At 37.0% G+C, this 21,830-nt stretch overlaps 2 protein-coding genes across 4 annotated transcripts in view; both read right to left on the reverse strand.

Moving 5' to 3' along the window:
- LOC107661572 (uncharacterized protein C18orf25-like) overlaps positions 1 to 9,779 on the reverse strand; it is an 11,328-nt gene extending 1,549 nt beyond the window's left edge. The window contains exons 1-3 of one of the 2 annotated variants that reach the window (XM_016451216.1): positions 9,020 to 9,779; positions 1,075 to 1,152; positions 680 to 758 (exon numbers count right to left, since the gene is read on the reverse strand). In XM_016451216.1, coding sequence (XP_016306702.1) covers positions 680 to 758; positions 1,075 to 1,152; positions 9,020 to 9,710 — 848 coding nt within the window. In that variant the 5' untranslated portion in view covers positions 9,711 to 9,779. Of the gene's footprint in view, positions 1 to 679; positions 759 to 1,074; positions 1,153 to 4,516; positions 5,180 to 9,019 lie in introns of those variants that run through there. The other variant, XM_016451215.1, reaches the window with a different exon arrangement.
- A 7,336-nt stretch (positions 9,780 to 17,115) lies between these two features.
- On the reverse strand, positions 17,116 to 21,294 carry haus1 (HAUS augmin-like complex, subunit 1). Of its 2 annotated transcripts, XM_016451304.1 has the most exons (10): positions 21,229 to 21,288; positions 21,156 to 21,197; positions 20,513 to 20,687; positions 20,260 to 20,395; positions 19,262 to 19,396; positions 18,612 to 18,735; positions 18,455 to 18,520; positions 18,083 to 18,154; positions 17,351 to 17,398; positions 17,116 to 17,237 (listed from the first exon to the last, which is right to left on the reverse strand). In XM_016451304.1, the coding sequence occupies exons 2-10, from the start codon at positions 21,174 to 21,176 to the stop codon at positions 17,178 to 17,180; spliced, it is 837 nt and encodes a 278-aa protein (XP_016306790.1). In that variant the 5' UTR covers positions 21,177 to 21,197; positions 21,229 to 21,288; the 3' UTR covers positions 17,116 to 17,177. The 2 variants fall into 2 exon arrangements, with proteins under 2 accessions (XP_016306790.1, XP_016306787.1); XM_016451301.1 differs by having other exon boundaries at positions 21,156 to 21,294.
- Between the last annotated feature and the right edge of the window lie 536 nt (positions 21,295 to 21,830).

The raw sequence follows: 21,830 nt of genomic DNA on the forward strand, positions 1-21,830 counted from the left end.
GCAACCAGTCATTTATTTATGAATCACTTTTTATGGTTTTGCTTCTAAAAAATAGTTGTGGTGTGACCAATGATTTTTAAGGATTTTTTTTTATAATAGTCCAAATATTCAGTGTAGTTTCACAATTACTACAAGGTCATGATACATGATACATTCTACAAGAATTGTTGTTTAAATGTAGTTCTGTCATGACAACTCTCGGAGGGATTGGCACGGTAATGTACATGACAATGTTAATGTATTTGGTCTTGGCGGAAAAGATCTGCTACACTGATGCTGCGGCAGCAGAGCATGTACCGAGACTTGCTACTGCCAATACATCCACAACATTCTGCTGTGAGCATGTAAGAAATACTGCTGCTGCAAATAGATCTATACAGGTGGAGCTGGGGAAGGTGAAGGGTTTCTGAAGCAAGCTGCAACTGCTACAGCAAACACTAGTCATATATTTGAATGTTGAGCAGCGAGCTCATTGGCTACCGATACAGGAGAGAACCAATCAGCTGTGCCATGTGATAAGGATTTCATCAGGTCAGAATGAGTTAGACCTATCGGACTGCGCCATCTAGAGTTTCATGCCAGAACTCTAAACTACCAATTTATGATGTGCATGTTATTGATTACCTAGTTAACATATGAATACTACTAAATGACTGCTGAACGACGAGGATCGGCTCACCTGGCGTTCTCTTGAACTCCAACGATCTCCACTTCACTGTCTGTGGACGCCAGACTCACCTGAGATGGCTGGACTTCTACTGCAGTAACTGCACCTACACAAACAACACACTACATTCAGCAAAACGACAAAAACCCTACAGCTTCAACATTCACTGCCATCCTCAGAATGAAATGTGAGAGAAACTGATGTAACAAGATTTTGTCAACGGAAAAGGGTGAAATTGTACAAAAATCACAAAATGTCTCTTTGGTAGTGCAAGGGATTGTGATCTAAATGCATGTATTGATGCACACTTTTGAAAGTACTACAAGTTTGCTAATCTAATATTAGTATGCGAGTTGGGATGCAGCCATTGCGTATGAATGTACAGTCAAACTACAGTAGAAACGAACCTGAGAGCGACTGCGACTGCTGTTCCTGTTTGGAGTGAGTGTCTGAAATATCATAGTGTCCAATCACTGCAGGACCCACTGCAACACACACACACGCCATTCAAAAGATTCGCCACCATATCTATACGTGCATAATTCTGCTGTGCCATTTATTTATTAGTCTAATTAGTTCTAATCTATATTTCCAAATGCTGGATTAAAGATTAAATTGAATCACTGAGTGTTTTGCTTTTAGGTTTAAACTGCATTTGTAGCATGCTGCCGACTGCCACAGATAATTTTATTATTTCCCAAATAAAAAAGGAAATTTAAACAGCATTTACATTAAATGCACAATACACATTTTGCAAGCAATAAAGCATTAACCCTCATTCTGAACAAGAAGAATGCTGAAGGTAGGCAGTGACTATTTTCCATACTATGGAAGTCAACAGCTACCGCCAACTGTTTGGTTACCAACATTCTTCAAAGTGTCTTCTTTCGTGTTCAACAGAAGAAAAACTCATACAGGTTTGGAAAGAACTTGAGCGAGGGTAAATGACAAAATTTTCATTTTTGGTAAGCTATTCCTTTAATGTTATCTCATTGGACTAAAACTCACTGACTTTGCTCAAAAAAACTTCCCTAAAAATTGATAATTTTGTACTTTTTTGGGACATTAAACTTGCGGCGTTCACAGTCAAAAATGACCAAAAAAAAATTGCGTATAAGTTTCTCTTTATGCTATATTATTACCAAATATCTGATTCAATCTTTTTATCAACTTCTTTTTTTTTTCTTAGCACAGGTTTTTTTTTTTTTTTTTGAACTGCATCATTGATCTAAGCTCAGTTTTTGAGTGAATACTGACAAAATTATCCATAAATAATGCCTTGTTTCACTGGAAAAAGTGTTCAGAATCCCTTTTTTTCCCGCAATGCAACATTTTCTAAGAGAAAGAGGATATTCGACAGTAAAAATGTGTAAGGACTTTATTTTATCCATCAGGAATTGAATGTACGTCTCTATTATTGAAGGTTTTAAGACTACAAAGACAAACGTTTTTCCTTTATAGAATAATGTGCACTGATGAACTGTTCCTTATAAGACCAGGAGGATGTGTTATTAAAGTAAATATGGTCAATTTGTTTTCAAAAAAGGTTCTACAAAATTATAGTCTGTGATAATAGACCCATACATGGACATTAAATGTAAACTACCTGGATAATAAGGCTATGAAATTCAGGCAAAACAGATGAATGCTGGTAAAATACTTGCATATTTATTTACTAGCTAACGACAGAGCAGATATCACACGTCAATAATGTGTTACATAGACATGAAAACACAACTGAACGTCGCCTGGCACACTTTTACGTTCGGTGAGGCAGTAGTATAGGACATTAAAAATAAAGAAAACATATTTGGAACAAATAAAAATACATCTATCTCTGTTTACTCATTTCTTGGTTTCTAAGGAAGGAAGGAAATTCTGTCCTCCATCTAAAACATTATGACACTAAACTTAGTCAGCCTGGTTATTATTACACAAAAAGACATAAAAACGTAAACAATCTCCTATCAGACACTCTATACAGTAAAGCAGTACAGCAAATAGCTTTCAAGTCCTCCTGTAAGTCCGTAACTACAGTAAACCTTGACTATGAGTGTTTGTGTTAGTGTGGAGGAAGCACATGACGGCCGAATCTCATGAAATCTGGCCAGCTCATATTTCACCCTAAAATCAAAAAGAAATGACATGAAATTATATTTGGCAATATAATTAAGCCTATCTATATGCATATTAATAATTTTGAAATTGTGACATTAACAATTAAGAAGATTTAGCTGAAAATTTTTTTTTTTATCTCATTGCAGTAACATGAAAAAAAAAATATATATATTTTCCCAAATATTACAATATTCAAAGTAAACTATTTATATATCAGTTTTTGTTGTCCTGCATTTAATTAGATTTTTTTACATTAAAAAATGTTTGTATTATAGGATATTTCAGAAACCACAAAGCAATGAGAAGCACCAACTCAAAGTAAAAACAACCAGATGCATTACAGTAATTAATGTGCATAACTGTCACTAAAATTATTTCAAAATGCATTCAAAGTTAATGTTTCTAAATTTAGGCTTTGTTGTTTTTATGTAAACATCAACTTTGGGGTAAAATACGACTCTGACATGTTTTTATGGAAATCACCCTTAAATAGATACATATAGCCAAAAAAATGATCAGCAACTCTTGCTTTAGACATTGTGTCCAGAAGAAGTAGCAGAATCACCTGTTTATTGCATGTGCATCACGGACTGTTTCTATCAGTGTTTGATGTTCGTTTGTGTGTCGTAAGTTAGTATTTAGCATACAAACCTATGTACAGGCTGTCATTACATTACAGCTCTCTGTTGTCAGCTTATATCATGCATATTCCGCTTTGGAAGAAGCGATTCAATAAGAACCTAAACCAATCCACAATGCAAACAAGAGATCTTTGGTAGACATGCCGGCCCAGATGAAGACAAAAAGACACATGGCAGTCGATGCAAAACTTCAGAAGTCTCTTGTGGAAATAACGTCATGAAACAGTTCTACAGGCAAGACAAATGATTCTTTTAAATGATTCATCTCCAGGTGAGTGGAAGAAACTGGCTCTCCCAAAGAAATGGGATCGCAAAGGCACTGAGTGTGGAGGGCGGCCCTGAGATGCCAATATAAAACAACACAAAATGTTAATAGAAGAAAGACACATGAAGTTAAAGAAATGGTTTAAGAAATGAATTCTTTATTTATTCATCCTCATGTTGTTCCAAACCCATATTAAATTATTATTTCCACTGAACGCCAAATCTGAATTTTAGAATATCCAGGCTCTTTTTTTACAATGGCATCTGCGTCTGTCAACCTCCAAAAATGGAGGGGAAAAAAACAGCATAAAAGCCTTCAATATAACTCAATATTTTTATTAAATATCTTTATAATTCAATTAAACTTTTTTATTTTAGCATTTCTGGAGCCAGGGATTTTATAGGTTTTTTTTCCCCGTTATGTAAAACAAATAAAAAATTAACCATTTCATCTCATTTTATTTCTGATTAACTTATATATATATATATATATATATATATATAAACTAAAAATGGAAGAAAAAAAAAACTAAAAGGAAAGTTAACTGAAACAGACATCAGACATTTCTCATTTGAATTTTGTTTACTAAAATTATATACCAAAATAAATAAACAAAAAAAAAAAAAAATGTAAACTTGTTATATATATATATATAAAAAAATAATTCTAAATTTATATATACATATATAAAAACAAAACTACTAAAAATGACAAAAACGACAATGAACTTTTTTTTAAACCTGATTAAAAAATGCATAACTATAATAGTATCATATAATAGTAGAATAGTATGATACTAAAAATGATACTAAAATAACACTGTCTGGAGCTTGACAGCCTCAGTTTCTTGTTCACTTTCATCAAATTACCACAATATTCCTCAAAAATTCACATTTTGTGTTGCATGCAAAAAGCCAAATGGGTTCAGAAAGGCATGAGGATGAATAAATGTTCCATTTGTAGGAAAACTGATCCTTCAATAGAGAGAAAGAGATAGATGTGGAAGCCAGAATGAAGATGAATTTAGTAAGAGATAAAGAGAAAGTTTGTGCACTGTCCTAAGCCTCCACTTCAGCGGTCGAATTGAGTCGGCACAGTTGTGTTGCGTCAATGTTCTTTAAACGTTCGGTTCAGACGGCTCTGCATTTCCATTGACACCGGCAGTCTGAGGCGGTGGAACCGTGATGGCGCTGAGTCGAGCCATCTGATAGGCCGCCAGTGTTTCCTGCGACTCCGACGACGGCAGGAACGAGCTAACGTGGCTCCGCCCCTCTTGATTTTCGCTGGACGAAAGGTCATCGTCTGAATGCAGGCGGGTCAGTCTGTCCATCCACACACGAAAGCGCTCCTCGGTCTGTCTCTGCATCGCGGCAAATCGCGTAAGAGCTTCCTCCAAGACTCCGCCCAGGGTTCCGCTGGCCACGCCCATGTTGAGTTGGCCCCGCCCACGCGCTGATGCTCCAGAAGCGTCGGCTCGGCGATGGCCAGCTTAAAGACAGACGGCAGTGCCGAGAGAGAGACGTCAGACACACAGGAAGGCAGAAAGCTGCAGCGTTATTGCGTGCACACCGGCGAGCATGCTGGGGACAATCATGCAGCTCTCGAAGTGCATTCTGGGTACAGTTCACCAATGGTCACATGACTAAAGATGGCTTAAAGATCACACAGTGAGGAAGATACCAGCTTCTTAACCCCTTTAACACCAACCAACCCTCAGAATATTACATGTGAAGAAATAAAGACAGATGTGTAACAACTAGAGATGTTTGAAATTAACCTGTCTGAAGAACTAGTCAACTACTACTGCATCATTATGCTTGTTCAGAGACATATCTGAGAGCAGATGAATTTTTGAACAATAAATGCCATCCTGAGAGATAATCAATGAATAAAAAGGCTAATCAACAGGATATTACGCAAACCTAATCAAAGACCTCACGAATTATGCATAATAACAGGAATGTTAGGAAGATGATTTTACAAGTGCTAGCAATTTTTTAAGGTGGTGAATGTGCACAAAAGAAGAGCTTAGAAGACGAGGATGAATTTAGAGGCATAACTTCAGGGGAAAATACCTTAGACACATTGCTTGTGTTGTTATTGCTATCTAAAACTATTAAAAACGGATTTTGTTAACTAAAATAAAGCTGAAATTCAATATCATACATAAATAATACTTAAATATTAGATGAAAAACTTAAAAGTAACTTGGAAATGTTGCCTTTACAATTAACTGAAATAAAATGTTGAAGATAAAATTACTAACAATACTAAACGTAAAACTGAAATTAAAGCTATACAGAAATAAAAATTAATAATGACAAAAGCATATAAAATTACTAAAACTAAAATTAAACAAAAATACAAGCCAATTAAAAATTTAAATGAAAACGGAAAAATACAAAAATGAAAAATAAATTAAAAATTAAAATAAAAAGGCAAATATTAAAAATAAAAGTTAATTCAAAATATTAATAAATACTACAGTACTATATAGTAGTAATACTAAAATAACACTGCTGCAAAAGCATCTGCTTTAAAAAAATAAAAAAAAAAAGAAAAAGAAAAAAACAAAGCTAAGACTGAACAAAACTGGAACTACCAAACAGGCCTTAAAACTATATAAATCTGCACAACTAATATTACAATATAAAGTTATGATATGCTCACAAACGATCACATATACTGAGATTCAACTCCTGCCATGCCAACAATGTGGCCCCAAAAACACCCCCTGGCGGTCCCACAAGGACATGATGCATATCCTAACTAACAAGTATATGTAGAAGAATAAATCAACAAAAAACTGCAGACACATTACACACACAAGCCACAGATATAGGACACAAAGACAACAGATACTGAGGCAACTGAAAGACAAGTCAGAATGAAGAAAATCTTGTGATATTCTATTGCAAATCTTTCATTAAATACCTGGTATAATTTACCTCCAATCAAATGAACTTTGCACTGCATTCATTACAATTAAATTAATTTTGTGCATCAGCATTCATTGTTGATCATAAATATACTTGATTATAATGTCATTGTGTTTAATTGCTATTTTAGAGAATATCTATTGCTTAAACATTTGACGGCAGAAAAGCAACAGCTTTAAGCCTCGTACACACCGGGACGATTATCGCAGACGTTTTTCGACATGTCTTTTGTGTTCATACCCAAGCGATTTTCGTTGGCGATGCCGAGTGAATGTGCAAATTCACTCCCTGACATTAGAAGCCGCTTAATGAAAAACAGAAATACCCCGGTACACATCGAATCCTATTTGATCTGCAATTCCTCTCCATAACAACTCCCTCTTATCGAGATTTTTGTAGTCGCTGTCGCGTTTGTCATAAAGCCCTTTGTGTTCAGACACCAATGAGACCAGCAGCTACATTCATCTTGCCTCGATGCATCTTCTTGGTCTACTTACTTCCTCTTCGTTGTTAGGTATCAATGTGTGCTCGGCAAGAGCGTTTTGTGCTTGTGCACCACCTAGTCGTGTTTTACTGTAACTTCAGCAGCTCCAAGCATGTGAACAAAAGCGCCAATCTCATTGGTCGGCCAGTTTTTAACGCGGCGCGTCAAACCCAAAAATACGTCAAACCAAAAAAACGAGCCCGAGGCGTTTTTTAAAAAGTGACGCTTTTACGCCTCGCGTTTTGCGCATCGGTGTGCACACTCACATTGGCGCCCTTTGTTTAGTCACGAGGCGTTAAACGTCGGCGATAATCGCGCGCGATATTCGTCCCGGTGTGAACAAGCCTTTAGACTATTAAATGTACAAAAACGTTACCCAAATTAACTGCTGTGTATTTTGTTATACTTGACTTGACCTTGGATTTGAAAGCTTTTAAAGACTATCCAGAGTTAGTGGTCACTAAAGACTGAGGTCAGTGTGAGGTCAGAACGCTGTTGTATTCTGAGAGCGAAAAAACATTCCTCATCTGACGCTTTGCATATGAGGTCATTCAACATGCATGCACAGAAAAACCCACCTGAGCGCTGCAGGAGATCCCTCATGTGTTGTGAAGGGACTGGTGTGTGATTTGCCTGATCTATGAGTGTGTTTATTCAACCGTCATTCAGGAAACATGCACCAAACAATGCATGAGAGAAATGAAACGTCAAAATGGCTTCACTGCAGGTGTTGGTTTGTTTCAAGACTAGAGGTGAATATCTTCACGCACCTCAAGATTCAGTTTCGATTTAGAGTCACAATCTGATTCCAAAACGATTCTCGATGCATCTCAATTTTTCCAGCAACAGCAAAGGGTTTTAGTGAGATTTTATACCACTTTATACTATAGTACGCCTGCTCTCATCCAAAAACAGAAATAAAAATAAGTCAGTATAATCCAAAATAATGTAATTAACATTAATAATAATACATTAATACAATTAATTACACAATGATCAATTAAAAATAATAAATTTAAAATTAAAATAAATTACTGTCATTTTACTGGCATCATTATATATATATATATATATATATATAATTATATATAATTTTCCCCCACACCTTTTCTTAACCAGTTAAAAACAATGTGTACCGATTACTGGCACCATATAGTTATTTTTATTATTATTTTGTAAGTCATTCAGTGAGATGGTCAGATAAGCAATTATTTATTGAAATAATAATAATAATAATACATAAAAAATAATAAAAATAAATATAAATTTATTGCTGTGATTTTACTGGCACCATATAAGTTTTTTTTTTCAGTCAGATAAGCAATTATTTACTGTAATTAACATTAATAAAATATATTATTAATAAAAATTATTACACAATGAAAAATTTAAAAATAATAATAAAAAAATCTTTTAGGAAATGTATTAAAAATAATAACATCAACAACAACAATAATAATAATAATAATTATTATTAATAGCAATATAACATCAATAGATAGATAAATGTATTGCTTATTTACTGGCACTATTATTTTCTTAACAGAAATTAAAAGTGAGCTGGTCAGATAAGTAATGTATTATTGTCATTAACATTTAATATTATTATCAAATGCATATTTACTAATAATATTGAAAATATATATATATATATTGCTGTAATCTAACGATTTAGTTATTATTGTCAAATTGCAAAAATTAAAAAATTAAAAATTGGTTCCACTGGTTGTCAGACACTTAATAACAAGTCATATTGGTCGTTACATAAACAATCAATCCAGAATCATCTGAGAAAGAACTGTGATGCATCAGCGAATCGATTTGTTCAGGATTTGTTTGTGATGTATGCGTGTCCACACAAGGTAGCGTAGACAAAATGCTGTGTGTGTGTGTGTGTTCAGTTACCTGGTGCGTGAGAGTTGATTGTCTCTCCCTCGTTGTCGGACGAGGCCGTTAGTGGCGAGGATGAGGACGAGTGGGCTGTGATGTCGCTGTCGCTGGTGCTGCTGTCCTGGAGCACGTCGGGTTTGCGTCTCGCCGCTGCCTCGCGTTTCTGCCGCAGCTGTCGCATGCGCTGCTTCTGCTGCTGGCTGCGCGGGCCTCTGACGCGCACACGCCCGTTCACCTGCTTCTCCTGGCAGCGGTTCTTCTTGGCCACCATTGCCACGGAGGATGTGTCGCTCTCAGAATGCGAACGCCGTGACTTCCTGCCGGCCGTCTGAACGGGCGCAGGCGCTTCCTCCGCCGATGAAAGCGTGTCGGAGTCTCCCAGGTGACCGGAGGAGGAAGGCGACCGCAGGCAGACGGAGGAGTCGCTGTCTTCCTGTGCACAGGATTGGGCGGCAGCCGGGGGCGGGTCCGTTTCCTGCAGCTGCCCAGGGGCGGAGTCTCTATGAAGCTCCTTTAGTAAGCATGGCATGGAGAGAAGGCCGGGGACGGGCTGTTTGTCAGGACTCTGCGAGCTGATTGGCTCCTCGCATGATGGTGAGCTGGTGGGCGTGGTCTCTTGTCTCAGGGGCATGTCCAGCTCCTCTGTTGTGGCCCCACCCTCTGTGGGGCATTCAGGGAGCTCGTTGGCCTTCTGGGCATCAGTCATCTCTGGAGGGCGGGGCCAGGTGCGGAGTCTCTGAAGTGGCAGTTGACTGGCGATAAACAGGGGCAGTTGACCTGGAAAACAGGAATTGTGTGTCAATATAACTGCTGACTAGGGAGATTTTTCAGATTTTATTGATTAATTCACATTTAATGTTTTGCCACTATTTTATTTTGTTAGAAATCGAGGAATCGCGATTTTGAATAGAAATATTACCAAACGTTAGAATTAGACACTTTGACAATATGCCAATGATAGCAGTAAAGAGAAAAGAACAATCCAACCGCATGTCGGCGCACAAGATTAACCGCTCACGCGTGACGCGCTCATATCACACAATGCGCTTTTGTGTTGACAAAGATGCGATGCAGGCAGTGGAATAGGAAAAACATGCAAGAAGATGGGAGTTGAACTTCTTTTAACTTGAGCGCCGTGTTTTTATAATGCCGTTTCTTGCATGAGATGCTACAAGAGATGCAAGCACAACAGTCAAACGCATTCATGTTTACAAAGAAAAAATGGAATGGAAAAGCAGTGCAATCGAATAAAAAAACCTGTGAAGAACTACTGTATGTCTGATATTTCATGTTTGCATCATGGTGACAGACTGAAAGCTGCTGTTGTTTTTACAGAACTTGGGCGGCAGCCGGGGGCGGGTCCGTTTCCTGCAGCTGCCCAGGGGCGGAGTCTCTATGAAGCTCCTTTAGTAAGCATGGCATGGAGAGAAGGCCGGGGACGGGCTGTTTGTCAGGACTCTGCGAGCTGATTGGCTCCTCGCATGATGGTGAGCTGGTGGGCGTGGTCTCTTGTCTCAGGGGCATGTCCAGCTCCTCTGTTGTGGCCCCACCCTCTGTGGGGCATTCAGGGAGCTCGTTGGCCTTCTGGGCATCAGTCATCTCTGGAGGGCGGGGCCAGGTGCGGAGTCTCTGAAGTGGCAGTTGACTGGCGATAAACAGGGGCAGTTGACCTGGAAAACAGGAATTGTGTGTCAATATAACTGCTGACTAGGGAGATTTTTCAGATTTTATTGATTAATTCACATTTAATGTTTTGCCACTATTTTATTTTGTTAGAAATCGAGGAATCGCGATTTTGAATAGAAATATTACCAAACGTTAGAATTAGACACTTTGACAATATGCCAATGATAGCAGTAAAGAGAAAAGAACAATCCAACCGCATGTCGGCGCACAAGATTAACCGCTCACGCGTGACGCGCTCATATCACACAATGCGCTTTTGTGTTGACAAAGATGCGATGCGGGCAGTGGAATAGGAAAAACATGCAAGAAGATGGGAGTTGAACTTCTTTTAACTTGAGCGCCGTGTTTTTATAATGCCGTTTCTTGCATGAGATGCTACAAGAGATGCAAGCACAACAGTCAAACGCATTCATGTTTACAAAGAAAAAATGGAATGGAAAAGCAGTGCAATCGAATAAAAAAACCTGTGAAGAACTACTGTATGTCTGATATTTCATGTTTGCATCATGGCGACAGGCTGAAAGCTGCTGTTCATTGTTTTTACAGAACATTTATAGTAAATAATAATCTACTGGGGTGTATTCCAGAAAGCACGGTTAATTTACCGTCAGCTAAACCCTGAACTTTCGGTTGATTAAACCAAAACCTGCTTACTCGGGGTATGTTGGTTCCAGGGAGTAAGTTCATTAAACACAGAGTATGTTCCTGGTTAACATGCAAGGCATTCTCAACAGAGCGATGAATCGACGAGTCACTATGGAAACGGACGCTAAGAAAAGGTGAGCCATACTACTTCTTTCTTCTTCTGTTCAAAGGCCATTTGCATACTTGGTTCATATCGCCACCTAACTGGTGGTTGTGCAATAATTTTTTTTTTTTTTTCCCATTTAATCTTGAATTCTTCAGAATAAGAATTATATTGTTTGTTTGATGCTAATAATATAATAAGTCATATCAGATATGTATTTTTATTATAGAAATAAATGATAGAAAATGTCACGCATGTGCTGATAGCTCTTAAGTGAACTAACCCTGAAACAGAACCTACTCTGGAGCAGGTTATCTTCAGAAAGCAAGTTGCTATGGCTACTTACATACCCTGAAATTAACCTCCGTTGTTGGAACCGAAAGCGGAGTTCATTCGCTTGCTTACCCTTAAACATACCCGGGTATGTCACATAACCTGCTTTCTGGAATACCCCCCTGGTGTTATACCTTTTGAATTACCTTGACTTTTGAGATTTTTTAAAAAGCATTTTCCTCGTATTATTTCTGAACATATAATATGTATAAGACAAGTTTGTACAAGATGTAGTTGTAGTTAAAGATATTTAACAAGTGATTTGTTTAACATTTACATCATGTTGACAACTTCATGTGTGGTTCACTTGGAACAGAATTTTCTTTAAAGGTGGGGTAAGCGATTTTTCAAAAACACTTTAGAAAACTGATTCGGGCCGAATAGCAAAACACACGTAGCCAATCAATAATGAGTTCTATAGTATTTTGTTGCGCCGCGCCACGGTGTAACATTGTTTTTGCTTTGTATCACAGAACTAATCGTTGCCTGGGTTGCATACGTATGTGTGGGGCGGAGCTATCAAAATAGGGGCGAGACCCTTCTGGGGTAGGGGCGTGTTTGTTTTGGTAATTTCAAATGTCAACACTGGCTACCAGAAATCACTTACCCCACCTTTATTGAGAGCATTACAACCAGAAAATGAACGTTTTTGTCTTCATTGGGATTAGGGTTGAATGCTTACGGACATTTTGCTCTGTTTTGTTTGGGTTTAGGATATGTAATAAAATAAATTGTATTGCCCATCCTCTCAGGATACCTGGAATCAGTGTTACAAGTACCACAGGCAGGCACATCGTTTTTCCATTTTCGTAGCATAAACACCATCAGACCGATGAAAGCTTCGAATCTTCCAATGTTTCTCTACGGCGCTGAAACCTACAGATGTCCGAATTCCGCTCCCCGTGCAACTGATACTCGACTGCCATTGGCTCATCTGCGTTCGAGGGGAGGGGCTGACCGATAGGTCAATTGGGCGGGTTTTGTTGTGAAAACCTGGCAACCCTGTGGTTAGCCTAGCTGGCTTCACGTTCGCGCAGTAATAAAGAAAGTTACTTGAATCATGTTGTAGTTAAATTTTTTAAAGTTGGAGTTCAAAAAAAAAAAATTCGAGATTAAAATTTTTTTGCCATATGGCCCAGTCCAGTCCTATTGGTGACAAATGTCTAATGTTTATATGGTTAGTTCGGTTTCTCATTCATCGACCACCGCTGGGTGGCTTCGGGTAACCAGCCAGAACACTGAACTATCACGCACCAGTGAAGCTCTTATCAACCTTTCTACATGTCATCGGACTCCAATGCACAATGCTGCATTTCACAACAGCCTGGCCTTGAAATGCTTTCAAAACTTTATGTCCATAAACAAATTTTTGCTGCGATCAAGTGTTTGAAGAGGCCTCGGTCACAATGCATGAAAACTTACAAATAGGGTTTGCTATATTAAAAACCATTTAATAGAAACTGATCTCACAAACAGCAACATATATGCAATATATTTAAATCTTAGATCACAATATTTCAATGTAAGCATAACTAGAAAAGTTCATACCGACTATAAAAATATTAATAACTTCATCAATTCAAACCAAAAATATATATAAAAGAGTTTATACCGACTATATAAATATTCATGACTTTATTTGATTAATTCCATGATTTTTACAGCATGGGAAAATCACAATTTTAAATTTCTCTCATAAGTTTTCCATAACCTGTGAAAGAAAACACTACAGATCTTTAAATTCTCCTCTCCAGACAAGCAAAATCAAAACTTTACTACTGTAACTCATGACCCTGTTTTACAATTAACACCACAAAACCGAATTCTGATGCTCAATACTTGAAACACATATGTACACATAAAATAATGGCATCAAAAATTTGGAATTTGATTTTTGTATATTGTTTTATATATACACTGCCATTCAAAAATTTGGGATCAGTAACATTTTTAATGTTTTTTAATGTAAAAAATTTGTAAGTCTCTTATACTCATCAAGGCTGTATTTATTTGATAAAAAAACAAAACAGGAAAAAAGGTAGTATTGTGAAATATTATTGCAATTTCTAATATTGATTTCCTATTTTAATATACTTTAAAATATAATTTGTGATGCAGCTTTTTTCATCAGCATCATTACTCCAGTCTTCAGTGTCACACGATCCTTCATAAATCATTCTAATATGCTGATTTATTATCGGTGTTGAAACTGTTGTGATTCTTTGATGAATAAAAAGTTAAAAAGAACAGCATTTATTCAAAATAGCTAACAATGTCTTTACTATCACTTATCCATTTAACACATCCTTACTGAATAAAAGTATTAATTTCTTTAAAGGGGTCATATGATGCTGCTAAAAAGAACATTATTTTGTGTATTTGGTGTAATGAAATGTGTTTATGCGGTTTAAAGTAAAAAAAAACATTATTTTCCACATACTGTACATTATTGTTTCTCCTCTATGCCCTGCCTTTTTGAAACGTGTCGATTTTTACAAAGCTCATCGGTCTGAAAAAGCGAGGTGTGCTCTGATTGGCCAGCTATCCAGTGCGTTGTGATTGGCCGAATACCTCAAGCGTGAGACGGAAATGTTACGCCCCTCACATACTGGTGATGCCGTATCCGGCTGGAGCGACGAGACAAAAACATTAAAACCCATTACAAACTAGGCATTTGTTGCATCCAGTGGGGACATAATTAATGATTATAATGACTTATACTGTATTTTTGCGCGTTGCGTTGCATCGCGCTGCGTAAACATAAAACTCTGTCTGCATTTGTGATCGGAGAAATGACAAACAACAAGTGCTACTCTACTGCCCAAAACTCGCGTTTGAATCATCAGTGGCAACGAAAAACACAGCGGCCTAGCGTGAGGGGAAGCCCCGGCTTAGCGTGCGCTGAGACCGGGCTGGACTCCGCTTCGTCCACGGTGAAAGTTGTAGTATTCCCTCAGCGACCAGCACAGATCAGCTCCAGGCATGACGAAGCGGATATCGTCCTTTTTTGGAAGGCCAAACAAAGTAGTTTCGCTTTCACAACGAAACACACAGCATCTTCAGGACATGGCTGCAGCGTCAACAATACTACAGCGAGAATAAAAATTACGCCTTCTTTCTTTGCGTGAACATTTGGGAGGCGTTATGCAAATCTTCCCACATCGTGACATAGACACGTAGGGGCGTGTTAGAACGAGCCGTTTTAGGTAGGCGTGGTTAACTCTTAACTTTTATAAAGAATATCTCTTTGGTTTTGAGACTTTAGTCTTTGCAACTTTACAGATCTTCTTTATGCACCAAGAGCTTGTAACACTCCAAAGAGAAAGGAAAAATTGAAATCGCATATGACCCCTTTAAAAAAAAAAAGAGAGAGAAAAGAAAAAATGTATTAAACCCAAACTTTTGAATAGTAGTGTATAACACAATTTCTACTTTGAACAGCCCTAAACACTGTTCTTTTTATCTTTTTATTTATCAAATAATCCTGAAAAAAGTATCACCGGTCCAAAAAAATAAAAAATTAAGCAGCACAACTGTTTCCAATATTGATTACAAATCAGCATATTAGAATGATTTCTGAAGGATCATGTAACACTGAAGACTGGAGTACTGATGCTGAAAATTCAGCTTTGCATCACAGAAATAATATATTTTAAAGTATATTAAAATGAAAAATAAAAAACTTATTTTAAATAATATTTAACAAAATTAGTCTTGTTTTCAGTTTTTGATTAAATGTTTTTCAGCCTTAATGATCAAAAGAATTTTCCTTAAAACATTAAAAATCCTACTGATTCCAAACTTTTCAACGGCACTGTATGTATGTATGTATAATATATATATATATATAAAAAACGGATAGTTCCGGTCCTTGATTCTGATTGGCTGAGCCGCGTTCGAAGGTGTTGTAAATTACTCTACAGACATACACCTTTGTTTACTTCTGTATGTTGCTCGGCAACCACTTTGTTGGAACCACAACGGTTTCAGAGGAACTACATTGTTTGGTGGAAGAATACTGTTTTTATTTATATCATTACACTTTATTTGCTCTGTCTTATTTTGTGAAACCGTACTACGTATATGGAATAACCGTTTTATAAAAGCAATAAGCCCCAAGAAGCCATGGTTTACAGTGAATTTATAACTCTGCTTCCGTTGTGCCTAACAACGCCCCTTAGCTGTTATAAATTCACTGTAAATCACGGCTTCTTGGGGCTTATTGCTTTAATAATTTATTTTTCTAATTAACAGTACAACAAGAAGAAACAAACAAATAAGAACTTGTATTAATATTTTGAACGTTAGATTTTGAAAATGTCCCTTCCCCCATTAATTTTACATTTCTTACTACCAAAAACCAAATATAACATGTATTATTATAAGCCAAACACGCACAGACTGACTGCCACAGATCAGATTTCTGTATAGGACAATGATAACAAACTGTAGCTTCATGATTTTAGATACTATGTCAGCTTTGAATTCGAGAAGTTAAAATATAGATTCCAAAAGCTTCTTACACGTTTTAAAGGAGATCCCACATTCATCCCGACAGCAACAAAAACCGCAGCAGCGGTAAACATCAATGCATACTTCCTCAAAATCCCAGAATCAGTTTATAAATCATAGTGCGTGCATGCGATTCAACGCAACTCAAATGCATCAATGCAGCCGTGAAAGAAATGAACGGAATACGGCTCTTAAATAATTACAGAAATGGGGGGAAAAAAGTAAAACAAGCGAAATAAATGTTGCACTATGCTAATACAGACACTGCAGCACACTCATCCTGCGACACACTGTTGCTGTAACACTTTCAGTCTGGAAGCTGCACAACTGCTGCACTTTAACCGGTACGTCTGCACGTCGCGTGGATATAACCCGCATTTATGCATGTATAAAGGCGTGCATTCATTAAAGTGAAAGTAGGTTTGGGTCAAAACTGCAGTAGAGGCTCAAAATGGAAGGGCGCAGTGATAAGAGCGCGCTCGATAGCCGTCGACAGCAGCTTAACGTTACCTGGTTCAAATCTGTCCTCGTGTGTGTTCTTTGGAACATCTCAGGCTCGCAGCACCATATTCATGAGGAAGATATGGAGTTAACTGAAATTTTATGGAATAACTGTTGTGTTCTCGACTTTCCGACCGCTTTAGCAGTTTGCTAATTTAAAATGTCCCCACTAGCCGTCGCTGGAACAAACGTGTAGTCGTCATTTCCGCTGCGGCGGAGTCGGGAAAAACAAAAGGCGCCACCGTGAGATTCGGAGAGGAATTGCGTTTATTACAAACAGCACAGCACAACTTAGAATTCTTAGAATAGACGTGAATTGTAATAATCACGTCTATTACAATTATCAACACGCTTTTATTTTATTGTTTATTTTCTAAATATATTTTTTGTTAATTATCGAGATAAAGTGTTCATGAAGTCCACTTTCTGCTCCAGCTGGGCATCCAGGGCAGCCTTGGGGGAAAAGAAAACGTTTCACAAAACTATATCCAACAAAGATAAATAATATTTAATAATAATAATAATAATAAATGCCAAAATAAAACTAAATTAATAAAGAAAATTACCAGCTCTCGTTTGGCTTCCTCGATTTTCACCCGTGCAAGTGCTGGACTCTGGGGGAAAAAAAAGTACAACCGTAATGAAAACCAGTGTTATTTAAGTATTATTGACATACTATTATAGTTATTTTGAATCAGTTTTTCAGTTTATACTTCACATTTTCATTTTACTTAAAGCTTTAGTAATTCTGTTGGGTGTTTATGACATTTTTTTTTATGTCTATGTAGTTTTATTAAATGTAATTCTTATTTTTGTTTAGTATTAGTTATTTTAGTACATTAAGTCAATCTAAATTACAATTATTTCAAGTAATTTAGTTTTAATTATATATACACTGAACAAAATTATAAACGCAACACTTTTGTTTTTGCCCCCATTTTTCATGAGCTGAACTCAAAGATCTAAGACTTTTTCTATGTACACAAAAGGCCTATTTAACCTGTAACCTACAGTATATAATAGTGATAATAAACTGAGAAAAAGGGTTAAAAGAACAATGATAGAATTTTAAAACAATTAGCAATTATTTATTTAGATGTGGATGTGATTATTTTATTGAATAATGTGTCCTTCATACCGTGCACTGTGCTATGACAAAATAATTATTTATTAACCAACCCACGCATCAAACAACAAAACCAAGCGGTGCTTTCCTATGCAAAACTCACAAGATGGTTTCCATGTTCAATAAAATAATTCTGTCATTCTGTCAAAATCTTCATGCAAGTTGTACTTACAGGGCTCAAGTCACTATACGGCTCTAGTTTCTTCTTCAAAGGTAGTGTTTCCTCTTTTAGAGCTGTGATTTTCTAAGTATAGAATAAAAGATGAGAGAAAAGATGCAATTCAATTTCATACCAGCCTGTAAGTGCAGTTCTGTTACAGTGCATATTCCTTTATGAACATATTAAAACCTTTAAATCCAATAGGTGTGCACAAAAGATATTTATGAAATATATATAGGTTGATTAATGTCTAAATGAATGTAATTAGCCTGCAAAATCAACACAGTTACACATGGATCATTTTTGGCATTATTACATTTCATTTCAGTAATTACGACGTTGCATGAATATGGCATCAATCTGTAATCTGGTCAAGCGGTTTACCTCTGATAACTGCAGGGTGGCCTGATGGGTAAAAGAATCCTCCATCTGCCGTGAATCCAGCTTTTCCTGTCACAAACACACAGATTCTGTTTGTATAAGGCTGCATGAAAGATATTAAACTATAATTTGACAACTGGATGAAAATGGTGACACGCACCTGTGCAATCTTATTCCTGCAAGTGAGATCTCTGGATTTATTCTTCATGAAGTCCATGTTCAGAAGCCTCTCCTCTGCTGTAGCTGCTTCCACCTGCTGTATATGTGTGATCTTCATCAGATCACTGCAAAACAAATGCAAGCTTTAGATTTAAATTCAATAAATACATGTAAAAATTATTAAATAGATTAAATTTGAATAATATACATAAAAATGTGATTAAAACAAATAAATTAAATTAGATTAAAAAATATAATAAATAATACACCTAACAGTTTTAGTACAGTACTATAGTGCGTAGGAAAAAAAATATAATAATGTAACTTAATAGAAACTAAATATTTTCCAAATAATATTTCAGACATATTTATAATATTATTTTTTCAGACTATAAATTTGGAATTTATAAAAAATGGGAGCTTTTTAAATTTGAGTATGAGGTGCCCTCACATGAAAATAATCATATTTGGGGGTTCAAGGCATCTAAAAGACTAAAACCCCCTGTTTTAGATACAGTTGTGTAGTAGAAAGAGGACTTAAGAAAGCAGAATAAATGACAGTAAAAATCATGACAGGTAAGAAAATGTATACAGTTAATAACACAATAACAGCAATGTGACATGCATAAATGATCTCTTGTGTTTTCTTACTCCTCAAGTTTCTTCCGAAGAACAACCGTTGCAGTCATTTTCTTCCTAACAGCAGAAAGTTCCCGCTGCAACCTCCGGTCAGTTTTCTCTGCCTCCAGCACGTCATTGGTCAGTTTATTGATTGCAGGCATATAGCTGGACAGCCAAGAGTGTGAAATCAACCACAAAAATCACAATGCAAATGTCAGACTTAGTTTAAAAATGAACCGATCTGATTTCAGGTTTAAAGGAACACGCCACTATTTTTGAAAATAAATAGTGCAGCGCCTGAAAATAGTCCCCAGCACGCTCCCTGTGCAAGCAGGTGGTCACGTTGGTTATGTTGACAGAAGTTAGCCTATTTTCAGGCGCTGCGTAATATCATTGCGCCTGCTGCACCCATAGTACGGCAGCAAAGTTCCTTGATTATTGCGCCGGAATGAGAGTATAGTTCCTAGCCATATCGGCCTAGAAAATCACAACTTTTCATTTTCCGTCGGTCTTAGTACACGATGTAACTACAGAAGAGTCAAGTTTTAAATAGGAAAAATATCGCAACTCTTTGGTCATTTTTGAGCGAGATGCTAACGGTCTAATCAGATTCAATGATTTATGCTAAGCTACAGCTAAAAGTGCTACTGCCAGACCCGGAGATCGGCTGAATGGATTCGAAAACGGTAAAACTCAACTGTTTAACTCAGGGCCGGTGTCCTGCAGAGTTTAGCTCCAACCCTAATTAAACACACCTGAATCAGCTAATCAAGCTCTTAGTAGGTATGTTAGAAACTTTCCAGCAGGTGTGTTGAGGCAAGTTGGAGCTAAACTCTGCAGGACACCGGCCTTCCAGGACCGAGTTTGGGCACCCCTGGTTTAACTCTAGGGGAGTTGGATTTATTTTCAAAAATAGTGGCGTGTTCCTTTAAGATTAGGTTCCAGAACCACAAAGCATCTCGACTCAGGAACATGCCTAAATCATCTTGTGCTGTATATGATGTGTTTATGTCTGAGCATTATTTCACCTCCCAAGTGATGTGTCTCTGAGTTTGAGCACTTCAGCAGTTTCCTCCAGCGCCGACAGCAGGTCCACTGTGGGTTTGGAAAATCCTCCCGCCTGAAGTCCCACTGCCTGGAGAAGCACTTCTTGGAGATGAGCTCCTGTCAAGGACCACAAACCCCAAATTAATTTATTCCACAACAAAAAACTGTACACTTACAGAATCATTATGCATTTGTCAGACTACTTCTTCCAAAGTGACTGTCTCAGAGTCTCACCATCGCTGCTGTACTCTTCTGTTTTCTGCTTGTGGTCCTCGATGAGCATCTCTGCCTCTCTGCATCTCATCTCACTGCTCTCCGCCAGCTCGTACAGAATCTCCACTGTGCGCGTGTTCACTTCAAACTCCGGCACCGGCTGCTGCCCGAACACCTTCTTGAGCCACTGGCTCACCTGCAATTATGCAGTATATGCAGATGCAAGTGATTTGAGATTCAAGAATCAATATTTACTAGAATAAAACCAAGTTGTTTGTGTCAGAGCATCATGGTACGTTGATATGATTCTGAATGACTGCCATATGCATTGCCATTTTTCCCTAAACTATAAAGAATACCATGGTATTGCTATAGGACATGTTCAAAAACATAATAGTGCCAAGGTACTTTGTTCTTTCTGTTTTGTTCACATCTACCATATAAGGGCGTGATGCATAAGACGTAAAATAACAAACACGCGTTAATTAAAATTGTGTATGCAATGAATCTAGTATAATTAGACTAGTAAGTGTATTTAGTACATATAAACAAACAACGGACCTGCAGTGAACGTTTACGCGTTTGAAGCGATTTACATCGTATTCAGTACTTTATTAGCTTAGTGTATATAACGCTAATGTATTCTACAAAGACATTAACTCACGATTTTGCTTTTCTCGCACATTTTTCCACTAACTGTGTGTCACATCCGATCAAATTTATTTGACAAAGTTCCGAACGCAACAACTAAACGTCCCGCCACTGAATTTGTTCTTCTATTTCCGGGGTCTGAAAGCGCATTATTCATTGGCTGCCCAAATGAGAAATCGACCAATGAGATTCTGGGATGCAGAAGCACCGCCCAATTACAACATACAAAACATTTCAAGGGAATTTCAAGAGGAAAAAAAACAATGCATTAATAATTGTTAATATATATACATTTTCACAGTACGGTATTCTCTTTTAAACAATAATTTAAGCTCAGCATGTTTTTAAAGGATAAATAACCATTATTGGAATCACAAAAACTTTACCACTATGGGAATATAATTCAGCCATATATATACATATATACTGCCATCCAAAAGTTTGGGATCAGTACGATTTTTAATGTTTTTTATGGAGTCTCTTGTGCTCATCAAGGCTGCATTTATTTGATCAATAATACAGATTTTTTTTTTAAATTGTGAGTAATTATTTCAATTTCTAATATTGGTTTTCTGTTTTAATATACTTTAAAATGTAATTTAGTTCTGTGATCAAGCTGAATTTTCAGCATCATTACTCCAGTCTTCAGTGTCACATGATCTTCAGAAATCATTCTAATATGCTGATT

Source organism: Sinocyclocheilus anshuiensis, unplaced genomic scaffold (assembly GCF_001515605.1).
Source record: "Sinocyclocheilus anshuiensis isolate Anshui unplaced genomic scaffold, SAMN03320099.WGS_v1.1 scaffold1425, whole genome shotgun sequence".
Lineage (NCBI taxonomy): Eukaryota > Metazoa > Chordata > Actinopteri > Cypriniformes > Cyprinidae > Sinocyclocheilus > Sinocyclocheilus anshuiensis.

Excerpts from the sequence above, each read along its gene's own strand:
- haus1 (XM_016451301.1), bottom strand. The coding sequence starts at position 21,176 with ATGTGCGAGAAAAGCAAAATC. Across the intron at positions 19,397-20,259 it reads AGAGACACATCACTTGGGAG|CTATATGCCTGCAATCAATA; the intron begins GTGAAATAATGC and ends TTGGCTGTCCAG. Across the intron at positions 17,399-18,082 it reads CGTATAGTGACTTGAGCCCT|AGTCCAGCACTTGCACGGGT; the intron begins GTAAGTACAACT and ends TTTTTCCCCCAG.